An 18,812-nucleotide genomic window follows, 5' to 3' on the forward strand; every position below is an offset into this window, starting at 1 on the left:
ACAGAGTATACCCACAACCAGACGCCCAGCTCAGAAACCCCAGGAATAGTCCGTGCTTAGCGACAGCTCCCGGCCAGACTAGAGCAGAGAAAAATATAAGGCCATACGGTTATCATGTATCAGTATCTGTCATCCACCTGCGCCTTTACCTATTATGAAGCAGGATGAGGGGAACAGAGAACAGAGGTGGGAGTGGCACGGTGGGCACAGCCTTGTTGCTGTCCCTACCTTCCAGAGAGACCTGGGGCAGGACCCCTTCCGACTTAGGATCTGAGTTTGGCCATCTCTTCTAGACAGGACTGGCTTATGTGTAATAGGGTCTCCCCACCGCTTACCAGGTTCAGCCACAGTGGCTGCCTTCCGTCCCCAAAGGAACTAAATTTCCCTTACAATGCTCCCCCCTCTTCTCACTCGTCACCAGGCTGATCCCTGTCCAGTCTTCCTAGCTCAATTCAAACATCGCCTCTTCAGGAGGCCTTTCCTGATTGCCGGATATACCTTCAAAGGCCTCTGTCCACATGGGGAATAATTGGGTAATCTGGGGCCCCCTGGGGCCTGGGATTTCCACAGGCTGAGCCATCCAGGGCCGTTATATTTAGTCACTAAGTCTGCTCAGGGTCTGGCCCTTTGGATTCATTCATTCATTTGGCCCCCAATCCACACCTCCAGACCTAGCTCTGTCTCTCTCCCACAAATCCTGGCGCGTTTATGATCCCTTACCCTTCCCACCAAGAGGTGACATGCTTTGCTACCTTCATGAGGCTGAAGTTTCTTCAGGCAGGACAACGGTAATGATGATTATAATTATACTAATCGTAGCTCTAAGGATTCACTGTTTTAGGCATGTTTTCATGTTTCACCTGAATTATTACATCACTGAATCCTCCTCACACAACCCTATGAGTTAGGTAATAGTCTTATCCCCTTTTACAGATGCAGAAACTGAGGGCCAGGGAGGTGAAGTGACTTGCCCAAGGTCACTGGGTTAGACAGTGGTAGGGGTGGGATTTGAACAGCAGGCAATCTAGCTTTGGAGCTGCGCCCTTGATCCTCAGCATACAAGGGATCTAGGCTTATGCTGTTGTTCCAGGCTTATGGGGAGCTCCTCATTGTAAGATGGGGAATTCCAATGGTCCAAGATGCCTGGACCATTGGTGCCCCAAAGCCCCTGGGAAATGTTGGTGCCCATCCCCCAGCCACACAGAGGAGGGCACTATGTGTGCTCCAGCCTGGCCCAGATGCTTCTTCAGCAGTGACCTTGCCCCAGACACGGCCAGGTGTCTTGGCTTCGTGCACCAGGTCTGCTTAGCTTGTCTTCTTCTCACAGTGGATCCTCATCCTAGCAGGACAAGTCCTGCATCTTATTAACCTCTTCATCCCCCTATGTCTTGCTTGAGGTCTGGCATGAAGTAGCCACTGATTAATACCTGCTGAAGAATAAATGAATGAAGGAATCCAAAGGGCCAGACCCTGAGCAGACTTAGTGACTAAATATAATGGCTTGACCCAGGAGCTATAGGGTCAAGGCTGCGCAATAAGGCCGTTGCACAATTTAATGCAATTAGCATTTGTTAAGCACCTGCTGTATGCCCAACAAAAACCCCATCAGAAGGGACTAGTGTTTTATTTCATGTGCATTAGAAGTGTATAGGTTGCAAGGGCTGGTGCAGTATAGGATATAAACATAGAAGCCCTGGGTCTCACCTACCTCCAATTCACATCTTCACTCCATCACTTTCTGGCTTTGTGACCTCAGCCACATTCCTCTTTGTGCCTCAGTTGCCTCATCTGTCAAGGGGAACTAATAAGAACTTCTCCCTCCTGAGGGTTGAATCAGCACAGTAACCTGGCCCAGGAAGAAATGCACAGTGAGTGTTCCTGCTACTGATCTGCAAGCATAGGTGGTGGTTACAGCTTCAGGGGGTCCAGAGAGAATTCTCCCTCGTCAGCGCTCAAAGTAGAGGGTCAAAGCCATTTCTAAGACTCTCATTTAACTCATTGGCCTTCTGGATCCCCAACTTCTCAGCACCTGGGAGAACCATCTACAGTGTCCCTCCTTCGGTCCTCACCAAGCCCTGTGGGAACAAAGACAGGGTAGACTTCAGGTTCGTTTCCTTTCTGATTCCATACCTTTGCTTATGCTGATTCCTCTGCCCAGAACATCAGCACTTCTCTATTCACACTCCCCTCCAAGTGGCATTTTATCCATCCGTTCTTCAAGCCCAGCACAGTCATTTTTAGCAGACCAGGGAACAGAACCAGAGCACTGCCAAACAGTGGGAAACTATGCAGCCGTGAACAAGGAATGTGACCAAACTGTTCTTACGCTGAAAGACGTCAAAGACATACTGTTGCTAAAAAAGCAAGTTGCATGTGATAATATGTATTAGAGTTCCAACTTTGATGTGCACCGGAATCTCCAGGGGCCCTTGGTTCTGGTTGAATGCAGGTTGTGATCCAGCAGGTCATGAGTGAAGCCTGAGAGTCTGCATTTCTGACAAACTCGCGGTGATGCCCAGGCTGCTGGTCTAGCATGGGTGATACAGCAGTACAGGATTTATAGTATGATCCCATTTCTATGAAAACAAAATGAAACAAAATGAATATATATGGGATAAGCCAGAGAATAAACTCTAAGCTATAAGGAGTGGTTATTTCTGGGTGGGAGAATGACCAGAAGCTTTCAAACACTGTGTAAAGTCTGATTTTTACAATAAGTTTCCCTATTGTAATTAGGAAAAACAACCCAGCCATAGTGGTGCTCTTCTAGGCAGACATCTGTAACCTGCACCCTCTTTCCAAATTAATGGCTCCAATTCAGGCTTCATCTCTGCCCTCTCTGGCTCTCAGAGCATAATAATGGGCTGGCTTGGAGCAGCTGCACGGGATGTGTGTTGTGTGTGACTGATGCTCCAGCTATCTAGAAGGCTGTGATCAACAGCAGCAGTTTAATAAGGGTCTCCTAAGTGCCAGGCCAGGGCCATGCCCTTCGCAGTCATTCCCACATTGGATAACGGCGGCTCAAAGATCTGCAGGGACCTGGATCACACAGCTCGTCTGAGACCCAGGCCCGGCTCCTGGGATGGGATCCGCTTATTCCCCTCTGCCTGCCTGGAAAATTCCTCCCCTAGATGTCCACATGAGCTGCTCCCTCACTTCCTTCAGGTCTCTGCTCAAATTTTTACCTTACCAGAGTCCTCCTCTGACCACTCTATACAAAATAGCAACACTACCCCCTCCTCCAACTTCCCCAGCTTCCTTGCTTTCCAAAGCACTCATCACCATCTGACAGTCATATTTATTGGCTTATTTGTGCTTTGTCCTTCTTTTTCCACTAGACTATAAGCCACATGTGGGTAAGGGCTTTATCCATTTTGCTCATTGCTTTATCACTGGGGTCTAGCATAGTTCCTGGCTTAATAAATATGCATTAAATGGGTGAATGCACAACAGTCCCCAATTCACAGGCCGCTGATCTCCCAGCAGTGTCCCCACTCTGTTCACAGACAGAGTAACCTGCTGATCCCCAGTAGCACAGGGTAGGCGGGCCTTTCTTTCCAGCCTTGTGGGGAGTCCAAATTAGGTTCCTTAAATGCAGACGTGGATGCCTAGACCTGGGGCCCCATGGTCTCTCCATGTGAAAAGGATAAACAGGGTAGGGTTGTAGAAGTCCTGGATTCACATCCCACTGTTTTACCACCACCCTGATGGTTTGGGGAAAAGACTGTCACTCTCCAGGATAAGAAGTCCCAACTGTCCCATGAAGGTCCTTCCAAGGGTCAGGGTCTTTGTACTTGCCATTCATTTGGCCTGGCTGGCTCCTTCTCAACATTTAGGTCTCTTCTCAAATGTCACCTCCTCAGAGAACCCCCCTAACCTCCCAGGCTAAAGAGGACTCTGCACCCACACAGGTACTTCTCTTCACACCCCATGTTTATTTCTCCCATCACTATTAGTATAAACTATTTTCATTTTTACTGTTTCATTTATCTGTTTATTCATTTACTGTCTGTCTCCACTGTAAGATCTATGAGGGAAGATCTTGTTCTTGTTCTTGTTTACTGTTGTATCTCTAACTGTCTGTCTTGTTTATTGTTGTATCTCCAGCGCCTAGAACAGGGTCTGGCTTATAGTAGGTGCTCAGTAAATATTTGTTGAATTAATGTTCTATATCTTCTCCTTCTAGAAACGGGGAAACTGAGGCCCAAAGTCGGGGAGGGAAATGCCAGAGATAAATTAGTCACAACCTAGAGTAGAAGGCAGTGAGGGCAAGTGGAACTGAAGGTCAGGAGACTATGACCTTGGAGGAGGCCCATGTCTCCAAGCCTCAGTTTCCACACCTGTACGATGGAGTCAGGCAGTCATGACCACTATCCGAGGGGCCTGGTACTAACGGTACCTAGTACCTAGGAGACCTTGACCATTTCCAGGAATGATATCTGCGGTGCAGCATCCGCGCTTCCCCCAGACATGGCTCGAGCGCCCCAAAAGCCGCAGAAGGAGAAAACTACAGTCCCCATAGTGCCACGGGCGGCGCCTGCGCATGACTGCCGGCCCGGAGGGCTGCGGACGCCCTCTAGCGGCACTCTGGCACAGCGCTCCGCTCCGATCCCCGAGGGGCGGGGGCCCGCGGCGCAGGCAGTCAGAGCGCGCGCTGCAGCGGCAGAGCCAAAGCCGGGAGCCCAAGCGGCCGCCGGATCGCAGCCCGTGGGGCCAGCCGCAACCATGGGCAACCGTGGCATGGAGGATCTAATCCCGCTGGTCAACCGGCTGCAGGATGCCTTCTCCGCCATCGGCCAGAACGCGGACCTCGACCTGCCGCAGATCGCTGTGGTGGGCGGCCAGAGCGCCGGCAAGAGCTCGGTGCTCGAGAATTTCGTAGGCAGGTAGGAGCGGCGCGCCCCTGAACTCGGACTCCCCCCGCCCGGGTCCTCCGGGCCTCGCTACCCGGCCCCGACGGCAGCCCCTGGCGCTGCACCGTGGAAGGCGCGCCCCCCGCCTCCAGCCAGAAGGAGACGGCCCACCCCCGCCACGAGAGCCCCTCAGGGGCGCAGCGCCCCCGGCTTGTCCGCAAACGTCAAGCCAGCGGCCGCGGGATCACGCCCCCCTCCTCCGCCCCATCCTTTGGGGAAGACAGCGAGACCCTGGCAAAGGGCTGTCCCCCCAACCCCCCTTGGGTACTGAGGGGCCTGCATTACTCAGCTCCTCCCTTCGGCTCTGGGGGTCTCTTGAGGCGGGCAGCATCCCTGGGGCAGTCCCCCCAACCCCAGGCCCTACGGGGGACAGCTCCCTCCTCTCATGGGAATTCCCGGCCCGTGGCAGGGGACCCCCCCCCCATAGCCCCTGGGAGAGGAGATAGCCCCGTGGGCATCGGGGAGCAGACGCAGCTCCCCCCCCCCCCCCCCCCCCGTCACACACACACCTCTGCGGCTCCAGCCGCCATCCGTGCGCAGCGCGGAAGAGGGGGGCGGCGCGGGTTGCAGGATGAGGAAGAGGACGGGGTGGGGGAGAAACCGCTTCTGATCCTTTACTGAGCAGCCGGCCCCTTGCCTCGCCGCCGCCCCTGGGTGGGGGCACCTGTCAATGTCGTTCTCCCCTTGGCCTGGCAGAGGGATTGTAATGGAGGGAGAAGGCGGCGGAGGGCAGAGATGACTAAGACAGGGAGGCAGGATGGCGGGGAGGGGGGAGCCATTTGCACAACCTAATCCCCCTCCTGTCTCTGATCCCACAAGGCGCTGGGAGGGCCGGGTGGCAAGGAGTCGGGGGCAACCACAAAGACAAAGGGTGTCCTGGGTTTAGGGAGGCAGGCAGGGTCGTGACCCCCACCCCAGGGTCCCCCAAGAAAGGGGAGGCGGAGATGGCTTTTTCGGGTGCTGAGAAGGAGAGAGAGAGGATGACGCTCTCGGCCCGGTGCTGGAGACCGAGTGGGGGCTGGGCAGACTGAGGGGGGTGCGGGAGAATTGACACTGACCGGCCCACTGTGTCATCTCCCTCGGAACTCTCGCCTTCTTCAGAAACCCTAGCTTTGTGCCAATGACCTTCATGGTTAAAGAAGCGAACGACATGTGGGAGAGGGAGGCAGGTAGAGGCTTTCGCCCTCAGAGGGACAGCAGTTCCAGGCCAGACATCCTGGGTCCAAGCCAGCTTCTGCTGTGAAACCTCAGGCGAGTCACTGCCCTCTCAGAGCCTCAGTTTCCCCATCTCTAATATGGACAGTTGGACCAGGTGGTTGTTCCTGCCCCACAAATGACCTGGGAAGCCCAGTGTCAACCCCAGGGATGAGAGGGAAGGATCCTGCCTGGAGCTATGGATCTGGGGGGGCAGCCAGACCCATCTGGTCAGCAGAGGGGGACGCCGTCTGTCTCCCAGGGACGGGCTCCCAAAGAACCTCCCTCCTAGTCACGTGACCCCCCAGAGCAGCAGAGGCACAGGCAAGAGACCCACAGATGGTCCCCGTCCCTACGCCTGGCTGTCAGAGTGAGGGGCTGGGAGGACCCTGGAGACAATAAAGCCCCGGGGTCTTCGTGCTTTATATAACACTCGTGGACATCCAGAACTTTCCAATGTACAAGCCATAGGCCTGCCTTTCATCCCCTGGACGTCTGCTGAACGCCTGCTCTGTGCCTGCTGCGTGCTCTGGGCAGGGGGCACAGAGGGGAAGGTGACCTCGGCTCCCACCTGCTGGGCCCTTCCCATGTGCCCCATGCCATGCAATATGGGATGGGTCGCAACAGCCCCATGAGGCAGGTACCATGATGCCCATCCTGCAGGTGAGGAAACTGAGACACTGAGGTTAGAGGCCATGTCCAAGGTCACAGGGCCAGGAAGGACAGCATCTATTAGACTCCAGTCTGGAGCCTGCACAGCCTCTAAGAGCCCAGCTCTGCACTGAGCAAAGGGACGTGCAGGGGTGTGGGTCCCCATTTTCCCCATCTGAGTGATGGGCAGACTGACAGCTGCTGCCTTGCCTTCCTGAGACAGTGGCCGTGGGGCTCCAGTGAGTTCACGGGTGTCAAAGCCCCCTTTTGTAAACACGTGGGAGGGAGGTGTTGATTGTCAGTTAGGTTTGGGGCCTTCATGTGCCAGTACAGACCAGGCCCCTGCCCTTCTGGAGTTCACTGTCCAGCAGAGAGAGGTGCCAGGAAGTAGACAGCACAGCAGGCCAGCCTGGTCACAGCTGACTTGGGCAACTGTTTGCTTGTTGAGTGGTGGAGTGAGATGTGGATTCTGCCCCAGGAGGCCTGGGCCCTCTCACAACCCAATACCGTTTGACTGTGGCCCTGCAGGAGGATGCACGGGGTGTACAGACACAGGCCAGGGGCAGAGCAGGGGTCACTGGGCCTGAGGCGGAGGAGTGAGCAGGGAAGCATTACTTGATCCTCATGAAAGCCAGTGAGGAGGCCAGTGTTGGAGTGCTTTCGGGAAACTGAAGTTCACCGGGGCCCCCAGCCAGCCCTGCCTGGTCTGTCATGGGTCCCAGCCTCTCTACCTAGGACTAGGTCCCCAGACGCATAAGCATGGTAACAGTGGCTCTGCCTCCTGGGGCTTCCCGGCAGTCAACTCCCCATGGAGAGGAAGTGGAAAATACAACAGAGGAAGCAAAGATTGCTCCAGGCCAGCCCGGGCTCCCGGGCAACAAGGAGGACCCTGTTGTCAGCTCTGCAATGGAGGTGACCCAACCAGCTGCCCAGGACCCCGCTAGGACTGGTCTGGGTCTATGCTATTTCTTTGTCCCCCTTTTACAGAAGGGAAAACTGAGGCTAATTCATTGAGTCATTCAGCAGATATATGAAGAAGAAAACTGGGGAATGGGGTCAATGCTGGGAGGGAAAAGGGCCACTTTCCACAGGGAGGTCAGAGAAGGTCTCTAGGAGGTGGTGGCATCTGAGAGGAGAACTGAGGGATGAGAAGCCACGTGACTATCTGGGGAGAGCATTCTAGGTGGAGGGAACAGCAAATGCAAAGGCCCTGGGGCAGTAATGAATTTGGTGTGTTTGAAGAACAGAAAGGAAGCACTGGGGCTGGTGTTTTGTGAGCAAGGCGAACACAGCATCGGGGAGTAGGCTGGGGCTAGATCTACAAGGCCCTCAGATTACGCTGAGGAGCTGGGTTTGTTTTCATTATTATCAGAAGCTTTTAAGTAATGGAGTGACTTGAGCTGATTCCAGCAAGTATGTGACTTGGGAAGGGGGGCAGGAGACACATGAGGAGGCTGCTGCGGTGGGCAAAGGTGACAGGGCCTGGACCAGGGCTTTAGCAGAGAGAGGAGGAGACCTGTGGGGTTCCGGATGTATTTTGGAGGAAAGTCCCACAAAACCTGCTGGTGGATGGGATGTGGAAGGTGAGGAAAGAAAAATCCAAGATGACTTCCGCACCTTTGACCGCAGGTGGGTGTTGGCGCCATTAACAGAGTACGGGAGGAGCCAGTTGGGGGGCTGGGGGTAAGACCAGGAGTTTGGTTTTGAATTCTTTGAGTCTGACATGTCAGGTAGGCAGTGTGGTGATGCAAGTCGGAAGCTCAGGGGGAAGCTGGCTGGAAATATAAATTTGGAAGAGATAGAATGTAAACCCGTGAGCATAGATGAGATCATCTTGGGGGTGAGTGCAGACAGAGGAGTGTGTGTGGGCCCCAGGACACCCCAGCATTTTGTGAGCAGATGTCTGGTGCCCTAGTTTTCCCTTTGTCTGCCCCCAGCTGTGTGCCCCCTCCCCGCAATACCCATCCTACGTCAAGTCTGGTGTCCTGGGATAGGCTTCCAGCCTCCGACGCCCCTGGCCTTACTCACTTTGGTGCCCAGGTATGCTGACATTTGGGCAGTGCCCACCTTCCCTCCCGTTTGGCCCCTGGGGAGGCCAAGGCCAGTGGGAGTGTGGTAGAGGGGCTGAGCGCTCAGGCTCTGGAATCAGACCCGGGTTTGTAGCTTACCTCTGCCACTTACAAGCTGGGCAACACTGGGCATGTTTCTTAAACCCTGCTCAGCTTCTATTTCCTCATCTGTAAAATGGGGATAATAATAGCACCTCCCTCATGGGATTGTGGCGAGTGTTGACGTCATACCCGTGAAGCACTCGGGGTAAGGTCTGGCACAGAGGATGCACCCATTCTGTTCCTGCCTGGGCATAGGTACCAGCTGGGAGGAGGGCCAGGGTGAGGGTGGAGGTGGGAGAATCTCCTCTAGCCAGGATAGCGGGAGTGAGCCTCTGCCCAGAGCCCATGGGGCAGCCTGGGGGTAGTGTTTTGGGTTTCCCTGGTGACTCTGCCTACCCCTGCTCAGGCTCCCTGCCTCCTACCAATCCCCTTGCCCCTTTCTCTGCATTCGCGTCCCAGCAGAGACTTGTGCTGGTCTCTGGCCTCAGAGAGCCCCTCTCTTGGTCAGCCCCAGCTCCTGCCATGGGGGACAGCCCACTCCCCACTACTAAGATCTGTCGCTTCCTCTGAACACTTCGGGCTACATCTTAGTGGTCCCATTTCCCAGGTTTGGAGACTGAGGCCAAAGATGATTAGGGGATAATTGAGACATCAAAAGTAGAAAGTCACTGACTGGAGGGGGCAGAGAGAACTGACATCTCCTTGGCACTTGCAGCGTGCCAGGCCCTAAGGATACAGCTCTGAAGAAGCCAGACCCACCCCTATTCTGGGGGAGGGGGGGCTGCGGGGGAGGGGGCTCACAGCTGAGCAGGACAGACAGACGCTACATCACACAAAGAGCTCTTTTTTTTTTTTTTTTTTTTTTTTTTTTTTTTTTTTGCGGTACGCGGGCCTCTCACTGTTGCGGCCTCTCCCGTTGCGGAGCACAGGCTCCGGACGCGCAGGCCCAGCGGCCATGGCTCACGGACCCAGCCATTACGCGGCATGTGGGATCTTCCCGGACTGGGGCACGAACCCGTGTCCCCTGCATCAGCAGGCGGACTCGCAACCACTGCGCCACCAGGGAAGCCCACAAAGAGCTCTTTTGTTGTGTGTTGGAAAAAGGGTACCAGGAGCCTCGATTTTGAAGGGAGGGGAGTCGTCAGGGGGCCCGGGAAGGCATTTGAGCATTTAAGTCTGGGCCTGAGCGAAAACGGGACTTGGTCAGGCCAAGGAGTGAACACACTCCAGGTGCAGGGTCCCACCTGAGCAAAGGCCCGAGGTGGGAGGGAGCCCAGTGGGTCTGAGAACCCGGACGAAGGGCAGTGAGGAGCAGAGGTCACAGTGAGACCAGGAGAGTCGGGGAGGCGCTGCCGGCCCTTCAGCCATCCCCACCCAGAGAGCCCGCGATGCTGCCGGGCAGCCACACTCTGCTCCCCGTCTCCCTGCTCAGAGCGCGCACCTGCCACGCGCCCACAGCCAGACCCGCGTGCCCAGCCCCGCCAGAGGACGTCTTCCCCAAACCCCCGCCCCACCCAGTGGCCCCAAGGAGCCGGGAATGAAAGGTGACTCTGGCAGACGGCAGCTGATCCCGGCGCCAGGAGAATCGAGTTTCCCAGGCCTTGGCTGGGGTCGGAGGGTCGGAACCTGGCGGGCGGGTGAGGAGGGGCGGGGCGGGAGCGGAGGCAGCCATTCACGGACGTGGTGTTATCAGCCCCGGAACAAGAGCAGAAGTGGAGCCCACGTGCCGTAGGTCTAAATACTCCTGTTATAAATCAAGCTAAGGAATTGCTAAATACAATACATTCTGCCCTCCCACCTTGACAAACACACCTTCAACGCAACCTGGCAGGCTGGTGTTGAATATCGAATTTCAGACTCCTCCGAGCTCTGTGATGGGATGGGAAGCGTCTCTCTCCAGGCCGCCCTCATATTCCAGCTCCATCCCCGTCCCCAGAAAGGATCCCCCTTAGCCCCCCAGGGTTGCCTCCCCGAAGCGAGGGCCGCCCCCAGTGGGGACAGAAGCTAGAGGTAGGCTTGAGACCCCTAGGAGGGGTGCACAGGCTCCAGTTGGGCACCTTCCCTTGGTCCTTGGGAACCCCATGCTTCATGGGGATGGTGAGGCCCGAGATCTCAACTGGGATGGGGGTGCAAGGTCAGGGCCGCGATTCCCCAGCTCCAAGGGCAGTGCTGATTATTGTCTTCTTGGAACCAACAACCTGTCAGTAGGAGGAGCATCATCCCAAGTTTTCAGGTGGTGAAATGGCACAGAGAGGGTAGGGGACCTGCCTGGAGTCACACAGCGGTGGAATCAGAGGCAGGACAGGAACCAGCACAGGTCTCCTGCCTCCATGTGAATGTCCACCGTCTTCACCCCAACCCATGTGTTTACATCTCCACACACCTCAGCTTCTCCTCCTCTGCTCTCTCGGGTTGTCTCTCGGGCACTCTTATCCCCTCCCTGGACTGAAATCTGGCTAGGGAATATGAACTGTTTGCAGCAGTCAGCTCTAGCAACTTGGAATTACTACAGGCAACAGGAAAAAGAGGAATATTGGCCTTGGAAGGTGTTTGAGACAGTCACCTAAATGGCATCTTCCCACTGCCCTGGCCAGAGGCCCCGGGATCAACTCCCCCCTCCTCTCTCATCCTCTGCATCCATTCAGTCTACAAGCCCTGTGTATTCTGCCCCAGTCCACCCCCCTCTCTCTACCTTGGCCACCACCACCTTTGTCTTAGCACCTGGGGCATCTGCCTCTCTTGCCATTCTCCATCTGACAGCACAGAACTCTCTATGGCTTCCCAATCTGATCCCCTCTGCTTGAAGCCCTCCTTAGCCCCCCTGCCCTCCAACCAGAGACCTAGCTCCTGAGTTGGGACCCTGAGGCCTGCCTTACCCAGCCTGGATTCCCCTCCAGCCACTCCCTGCTGGGCCACCTGGGTATCTTGCAGTTCATGGGGAAATGGGCCATCCCTCTCTCTCACTCTCCTGAGTGCCGTTGCGTGTGCTGTTCTCTCTTCCGGGAAGGCTCTTCACCGCACCTCTGTCTTCTTCCTTCACTGGCTCAACCTCCAAGGCTCACATCAGCCAACACCTCCTCCAGGATGCCTTCCCTGATCACCCTCCAGCCCATGACCTCCGTGTGTATGGTAGGGCTCAGTTTTTCCAGAATGAGGGACCATAGAGGGAGGAAGAGGCCCATGGCCTTGGGCTGAGAGCGAGTTCCAACCAGGGTTACTATGAACATTTTACCTGTTTGTTACTGCGTCACTCTTTTATCACTGGTCTTAGCACAGGGAGACAAGGCCACCAGCCAGGACGGGGAGAAACATCTCAGCAGGTGAATGCAATGCTCTCTAGCACACACAGGCACCTAGCACATGATGGGCACTCAGGTGGCTCATGGCATCACCAATGGGCACTCTGTTAGATGTTAGATCTTTCTACAGCCAGGATCTCAAGGCATCCCCTCAACAACCCTAGGAGGGAGCTGCTGGATTGTGTCCCATTTCGCTGATGAGGAAACTGAGGTTAGGAGCAGGGAAATAATTTAGTGGTGGAGCTGAGATTCCTTCACAGCAAGCTGCTGGTGATAAGAAATAAGGATCCAGATGTAGCTCTGTATTGAGCGACTTGGGAAAAGTTTGTGCTGAGCTGTTAGGCAAGCAGAGCCACTACCCAAGTGTGGCTCAGAGCCCCGGGCACAAGTGGGCACGTGAGGGGCACCTGACTTCATCTCTCTGAGCCTCAGTTTCTTCCCCTTTAAGTTGGGGAAACTGGACATGCCAACCTCACACAGCCATTCGAGAATCAAACGAGAGGATGCAGATTTCTTAAACAGCTTTATCAAGGTATAATTTACATGCCATAAAATTCACCCATTTTTAGTGCACACTTCAATGATTTTTAGCATATTTACAGACTTGTGCAACCATCGTCACAATCTAATTTTAGAACACTTCCATCACCCCCAAAAGAAACCTCGTGATGATGCAGATTTCAAAGCCCCCGGCAGAGTCCTTGGCCAGCAGTCAGCAATGCATCAGTGTTTGCCATGACTATTATTATAAATGATAAAATGTTTACAATGGTGAGCCCCAGGTGTTGCGGTGTTGGTTGCTTTTTATTTTTTCAACATTTTATTTATTTATTTATTTTTCTGACTCAATAGCTGGAAACAGCAATTTCTTTTTTTTTTTGAATTTTTGAATTTTATTTTATTTATTTTTTATACAGCAGGTTCTTATTAGTTATCCATTTTATGCATATTAGTGTATATATGTCAATCCCAATCTCCCAATTCATCCCACCACTACCACCACCCACCCCCGCCGCTTTCCCCACTTGGTGTCCATACGTTTGTTCTCTACATCTGTGTCTCTATTTCTGCCCTGCAAACCGGTTCATCTATACCATTTTTCTAGGTTCCACATATATGTGTTAATATATGCTATTTGTTTTTCTCTTTCTGACTTACTTCACTTGTATGACAGTCTCTAGATCCATCCACGTCTCTACAAGTGACCCAATTTTGTTCCTTTTTATGGCTGAGTAATATTCCATTGTATATATGTGCCACATCTTCTTTATCCATTCGTCTGTCGATGGGCATTTAGGTTGCTTCCATGACCTGGCTATTGTAAATAGTGCTTCAATGAACATTGGGGTGCATGTGTCTTTTTGAATTATGGTTTTCTCTGGGTATATGCCCAGTAGTGGGATTGCTGGATCATATGGTAATTCTATTTTTAGTTTTATAAGGAACCTCCATACTGTTCTCCATAGTGGCTGTATCAATTTACATGCCCACCAACAGTGCAAGAGGTTTCCCTTTTCTCCACACCCTCTCCAGCATTTATTGTTTGTAGATTTTTCGATGATGCCCATTCTAACTGTTGTGAGGTGATACCTCATTGTAGTTTTGATTTGCATTTCTCTAGTAATTAGTGATGTTGGGCAGCTTTTCACGTGCTTCTTGGCCATCTCAACATTTTATTTTGTGAAAAAAAAATTTTCAATTTTATTTTAATTTTTTATTTTTTAAATTTATTTTTATTGGAGTATAGTTGATTTACAATGTCGTGTTAGTTGCTGCTGTACAGCAAAGTGAGTTAGTTATACATATACATGTATCCACTCTTTTTTTAGATTCTATTCCCATATAGGTCATTACAGAGTACTGAGTAAAGTTCCCTGTGCTATACAATAGGTTCTTATTAGTTATCTATTTTATATATAGTAGTCAAAAGTTTTTTTAAAGGGAGAACATATGATTTTTTAAGGTACAGGCAAAAGAGAAATTGATTTTCATTTTGAGAGTATAAAGTCATCAACACTTGAAGGAAAGGAAAGAGGAAAGAAGGGAGGGAGGCAGGAAGGAAAGAAGCAAAGAAGAAATGTAGGAAGGATGGAAGGATAAGGTGGAAGGAAAGATCACAGATTTTCTTTTTTTAATTAATTAATTTATGTTTAACATTTTTTTAAAATTTATTTTACTTATTTATTTAGGCTGCGTTGGGTCTTTGTTGCTGCGCTCGAGCTTTCTCTAGTTGCGGTGAGCGGGGGCTACTCTTCGTTGTGGTGCACAGGCTTCTCATTGCAGTGGCCTCTTGTTGCAGAGCATGGGCTCTAGGTGCCCGGGCTTCAGGAGTTGTGGCTCACGGGCTCTGGAGCACAGGCTCAGTAGTTGTGGCGCACGGGTTTAGTTGCTCCACGGCATGTGGGATCTTACTGGACCAGGGCTCGAACCCGTGTCCCCTGCATTGGCAGGCGGATTCTTAACCACTGCGCCACCAGGGAAGCCCCACAGATTTTCTTTAATAGAGAAAATGGATGTTGTGGAGAGAGCACCGGGCTTGGAGTCCAGAGCCCTGGGCACCAGTCCTACCCTGTCGCCAACTTGCACTGTGAACTTGGGCAACACTCTTCCCCTTTTTATGCCTCAATTTCCACATCTGTGCAATGAGGGCGATGGTGGGAAAACTGTAGGAGCTTCATCAAATCATTCTTTTGGTTGACAGGGGTGTCCCGAGTGCCCGCTCAGTGCCAGGCTCCGAGCTGGGTGCTGGGAATACGGTGGTAAACAGGACCAACCCTGTTTACTGGACATCAGAATATCAGGGGAAGCTAAGGCCAGGGCTGCTCTAAAATGTTCAAACCTCAGCTGGAAATTCATGGGCTGTGCAACGAAGTGGGCCGGCCTGGGACCTCCTGGGGCAGCAGGAACAGAGCAGGACTTGTTGCCTGGCCTCACCTCCTCCCCACTGTGTTTCTTGGCCCATCCACTCCCTCACCTACACCCTGGATCCCTGCTTCAGAGGGCATCTCACAGCCTGCCTGGCCCGCTTGCCTTCCACCTCCAAGGCAAGGTTTGGCAGGAAATATCCTAGCCTCCGTCCACGCTTCCGGCCAGCCCCCAGGAGACCCACCTTCCAACTCCCTCCCTGCTGCATCAGTTGGTGACATGGTTGTGGGAGCCCAGCCTGTGTTCTCAGATTGCTCAACAAGTTATATTTATAATCAATGCTACCATTTATTCAGGCATTAATTTATATAAGCCTCACAGAAACCCATTTTACTGATAAGGAAACTGAGGCTCAGAGAGGCCTGGTCATTTGTCCATAGCCACACAGCTCCTAAGTGGCAGCTCTGACATCCAACGCCTGGCCCGTCTGACATCAGAGCCCAGGAAACAAGAGACTTATAAGGATGACTGCCGCTGGGTACACGCCAGACCAAGCATGCTACTTTCTGCTGTTGTTTACATTCAGCAGGACCCGGAAACCAGGGTTCCAGAGCAATAGTCCCGGATCTCGGACACCAGAGTAGGGGTGGGGTCACTTCGGCCCTTTGGTGTAATTTCTCCAGGCCCCTCTGGGGTGACAGTGCCAATTCAGACGGGGAGTATGTAGTGCCTGGAGGTCGTGAGACGTGTTTATTTCATCCTCCCTGTGCTTCAGGTTTGAAGGTACTTCTGCAGATGGCAAGGCAAGGCCTCCCCGGGAAACCACCATCTGTCCAGGATGAGTGGGAGGGGCTGGCCTGTCACCATCCACCCCTCCCACATGTCACTCGAGGCTGGTGGGCCCGGCACACTTTTCTCTGGGCACCTGTTCTGTCCTCCCTCAGGCTAACCAGGAGCTGGGTGGGAGGTGCAGGGGGGGCTCTGGCTGGAAACCAGATCAGGCCCGAATCCCCAGTGGGGAGGCACCAAGGTACACTTTAACAGAGGGCGTGGGGCAACCTTTCCGGTTGAAAGGCAGGAGCTGTGGAGCCGCTCCGCCGTGCTCGCTCCTACCAGTGTCGCCTGAGCCCCTGCTGTAGCCCAGCCTGTGCCCAGCGTGGGAATCCAACAGGGAGCAAGGCGCTCAGTCTGGGCATGGGAACCAGCCGGTGCGTCACTGCCAGTCCAGGCATGCGGGGCCGGAGAGCCGGCCTCCTGGTCCTGGTCCCATCTCGACCACCTCTCCTACCTCTCCCATTGCTGTGTGGCCTCGCAGCTCCCTGCCCTTCTGTGGGCCTCTGTTCCACCCTCTGGATAATGACAGGGGAGTGAGATGTTCTCTGAAAACTGCACCTCCTTGATGTCCATCGTTTCCATCCAACATTCTGTGGTCAGAATCCCAAGATCCAATTCAGTGCCCGAAGGAGGTGAGGCAGAGGGCTCTTCAGGATCTTGGATCCCTTGCTGAAATTTGGGGAGCCTCCGAGGGAAGAGACCGAGGACGGGAGGACCTCCTTGACAGGCCCCTGAGACTGCTGAGCGCCTACTATGTACCAGGCATGGGCTAAGCTCTTGGTGAAAGGGCTCCAGGGCTCCTCCCGCAGCCATGCGTGGTAGTGTATGATGCCCGGTTTAGATCATGTGCTTTACAACTGAGGCCCCTGAGGCCCAGAGCATGAAGCAACTTGCCCCGGGGGCACCAGGCCGGGGAATGGCCAAGGCAGGATTCGAACCCAGGGCCTCTGTCTGGCACTGGCTCCTCACCACTGAGCCAGTGATCCTTAAACTTGACAGGAACATGAAAATCATATGGGGATCGTGTTTAAAATCCAGATTCCCTCCTCCCCTCCCCTGCACACCCCCCACCCCGCCCCGAGATTCTAACCCAGCCTGTCCGAGGAATGTGCATTTGAACAGGCTGCCTGGGGAACTCTGACACAGACTGTGTGAGGGCCTCCCTTTGAGAACCTGGGCCAGGGCCAAGACGGGGCCCCTCCCCACCTGGGCACCCCATCCCCACCCTGGCCCTGGGAGATCCTGGTCTGAGGAGGCGCTCTTCTCCCACACATGGCCCTGTGCTCTAATCTCAGCTTCCCATAAGCTGCTTGTCCTTTAAGTAGCCCTGGGAGGCAGCAACTGGGAGCAGGCTGGCGCAGACCCTTGACCACCCCTCCAGCTGGGCCCTGGGCTCCCCACACCCTCTATGTGGCACCTCAGGGACCTCCACCCCTCTGGCCTGCCAGGGCCAAGTGGGCCCATCGGTGTGGGGGGGCGGAGGGGTGCTCTCAGGGAAGAGCTCCAGGGAAGGTTCATGTCTCTGCATGGGGAGGGGGCTCTCTGTGGGGAGTCCCATCCTTCCCAAACCCTCCTGCAGTTTCCATGGCAACTACTGTTGCCATGGTACTGCTGGGTGAGGAGCTGGTGGGGAAGAAGGTAGACCCCAGGCCCCCAGGCCCACCCCAGCCTCTGTGAGAATAGATGTCTTACCTCCACAGCCCTGAGGGATCCCAAGTACTAGGGGGTCACCCCTGCAAAGGCATCAGCGGATAAAGGATGGGAGAGACAGAGACAGGAAGCTCCCACCCTGCTCGCTTCCCCCTGTCCCCAGTTAATCACCTCCCTCTCTGTGCTGCCTGGTGCACCTCCATTCCAGCACATGTCACATTGCATTGCATTATCTGTTTACTTCTGTCTCTCCCACCATGCTGTGAGCTCCTCGGGGTGGGAACTGTCTGACTCATCTCCTCCCATCCCCCGGGCCCAGCACAGAGCCTGGCACAGAGCAGCTGCTCCCAAATATATTCTAGACTGAATTTAATTGAATTACATAAAAAGCCAAGTCTGGCTCCTCAGGTTTCGAGGGCAGCAGAGTTTGATGGGAAAGTTCGCAGGCTCTGGAGTCCAACAGCACCAGGATTGAATCCCAGCTCTGCCATTCCTCATTGGGTGAACTTGGCCAAGTCACTTCACCTTTCTGAGCCTCAGTTGCCTCATCTGGAAAATGATCATTTCCATATGAGAGCACTTTTGGAGGACTTGGGAATTCAGTGCCCATTTATTAAGGACGTCTTGTGTGCTAAGCCTTGTGCTGAGCCATGGGATACAGCGACAGACGGAAAGAGGCAAGCCCACCCTTCTGAAGCTCAGAGTCTTGCACAAATGAAAAGCATTTGCCTGGCACCTAGAAATGATGGATAAATGCAGGATTTATCATTCTCCTTCCCCATAAGGTGGCTGACTCTTCCCAATTAGCCTCTGCTCTCCCCAGAGGTGGGGCAAGGTGAGAACAGGGGATGAAAGAAGCCTCCCCAGGGCCCCCAGATGAGGCCTTGAACCCAGAAACCTGGGCCTACTCTGTTGTCCCCAAACCCTCTGCCCCAAACCTGCTTTGTGAGTCCGGGTCAGGCTCTGGGCTGGGGGCAGGGGATCCATGTTCCGAATCTGGCTGTGTCCCAGCCCTATAGGATCTTTTTTTTTTTTTTAATTTATTTATTTATTTATTTTTGGCTGTGTTTGGTCTTCGTTGCTGCACGCGGGCTTTCTCTAGCTGCAGCGAGCGGAGGCTACTCTTCGTTGTGGCGCGCGGGCTTCTCATTGCAGTGGCTTCTCTTGTTGTGGAGCACGGTCTCTAGGTGCACGGGCTTCAGTAGTTGTGGCTCGCGGGCTCTAGAGCACAGGCTCAGCAGTTGTGACACACGGGCTTAGTGGCTCCGTGGCATGTGAGATCTTCCCAGACCAGG

General features: G+C 53.8%; 1 protein-coding gene across 1 annotated transcript in view; it reads left to right on the forward strand.

Moving 5' to 3' along the window:
* The first annotated feature begins 4,646 nt into the window (after nucleotides 1-4,646).
* The window catches only part of DNM1 (dynamin 1), a 43,099-nt gene continuing 28,933 nt past the window's right edge, over nucleotides 4,647-18,812 (forward strand). The window contains exon 1 of the mRNA XM_079926752.1: nucleotides 4,647-4,886. Coding sequence (XP_079782878.1) covers nucleotides 4,726-4,886 — 161 coding nt within the window. The 5' untranslated portion in view covers nucleotides 4,647-4,725. The remainder of the gene's footprint in view (nucleotides 4,887-18,812) is intronic.

Source organism: Stenella coeruleoalba (assembly GCF_951394435.1).
Source record: "Stenella coeruleoalba genome assembly, chromosome: 7".
NCBI classification, from domain to species: Eukaryota; Metazoa; Chordata; class Mammalia; order Artiodactyla; family Delphinidae; genus Stenella; species Stenella coeruleoalba.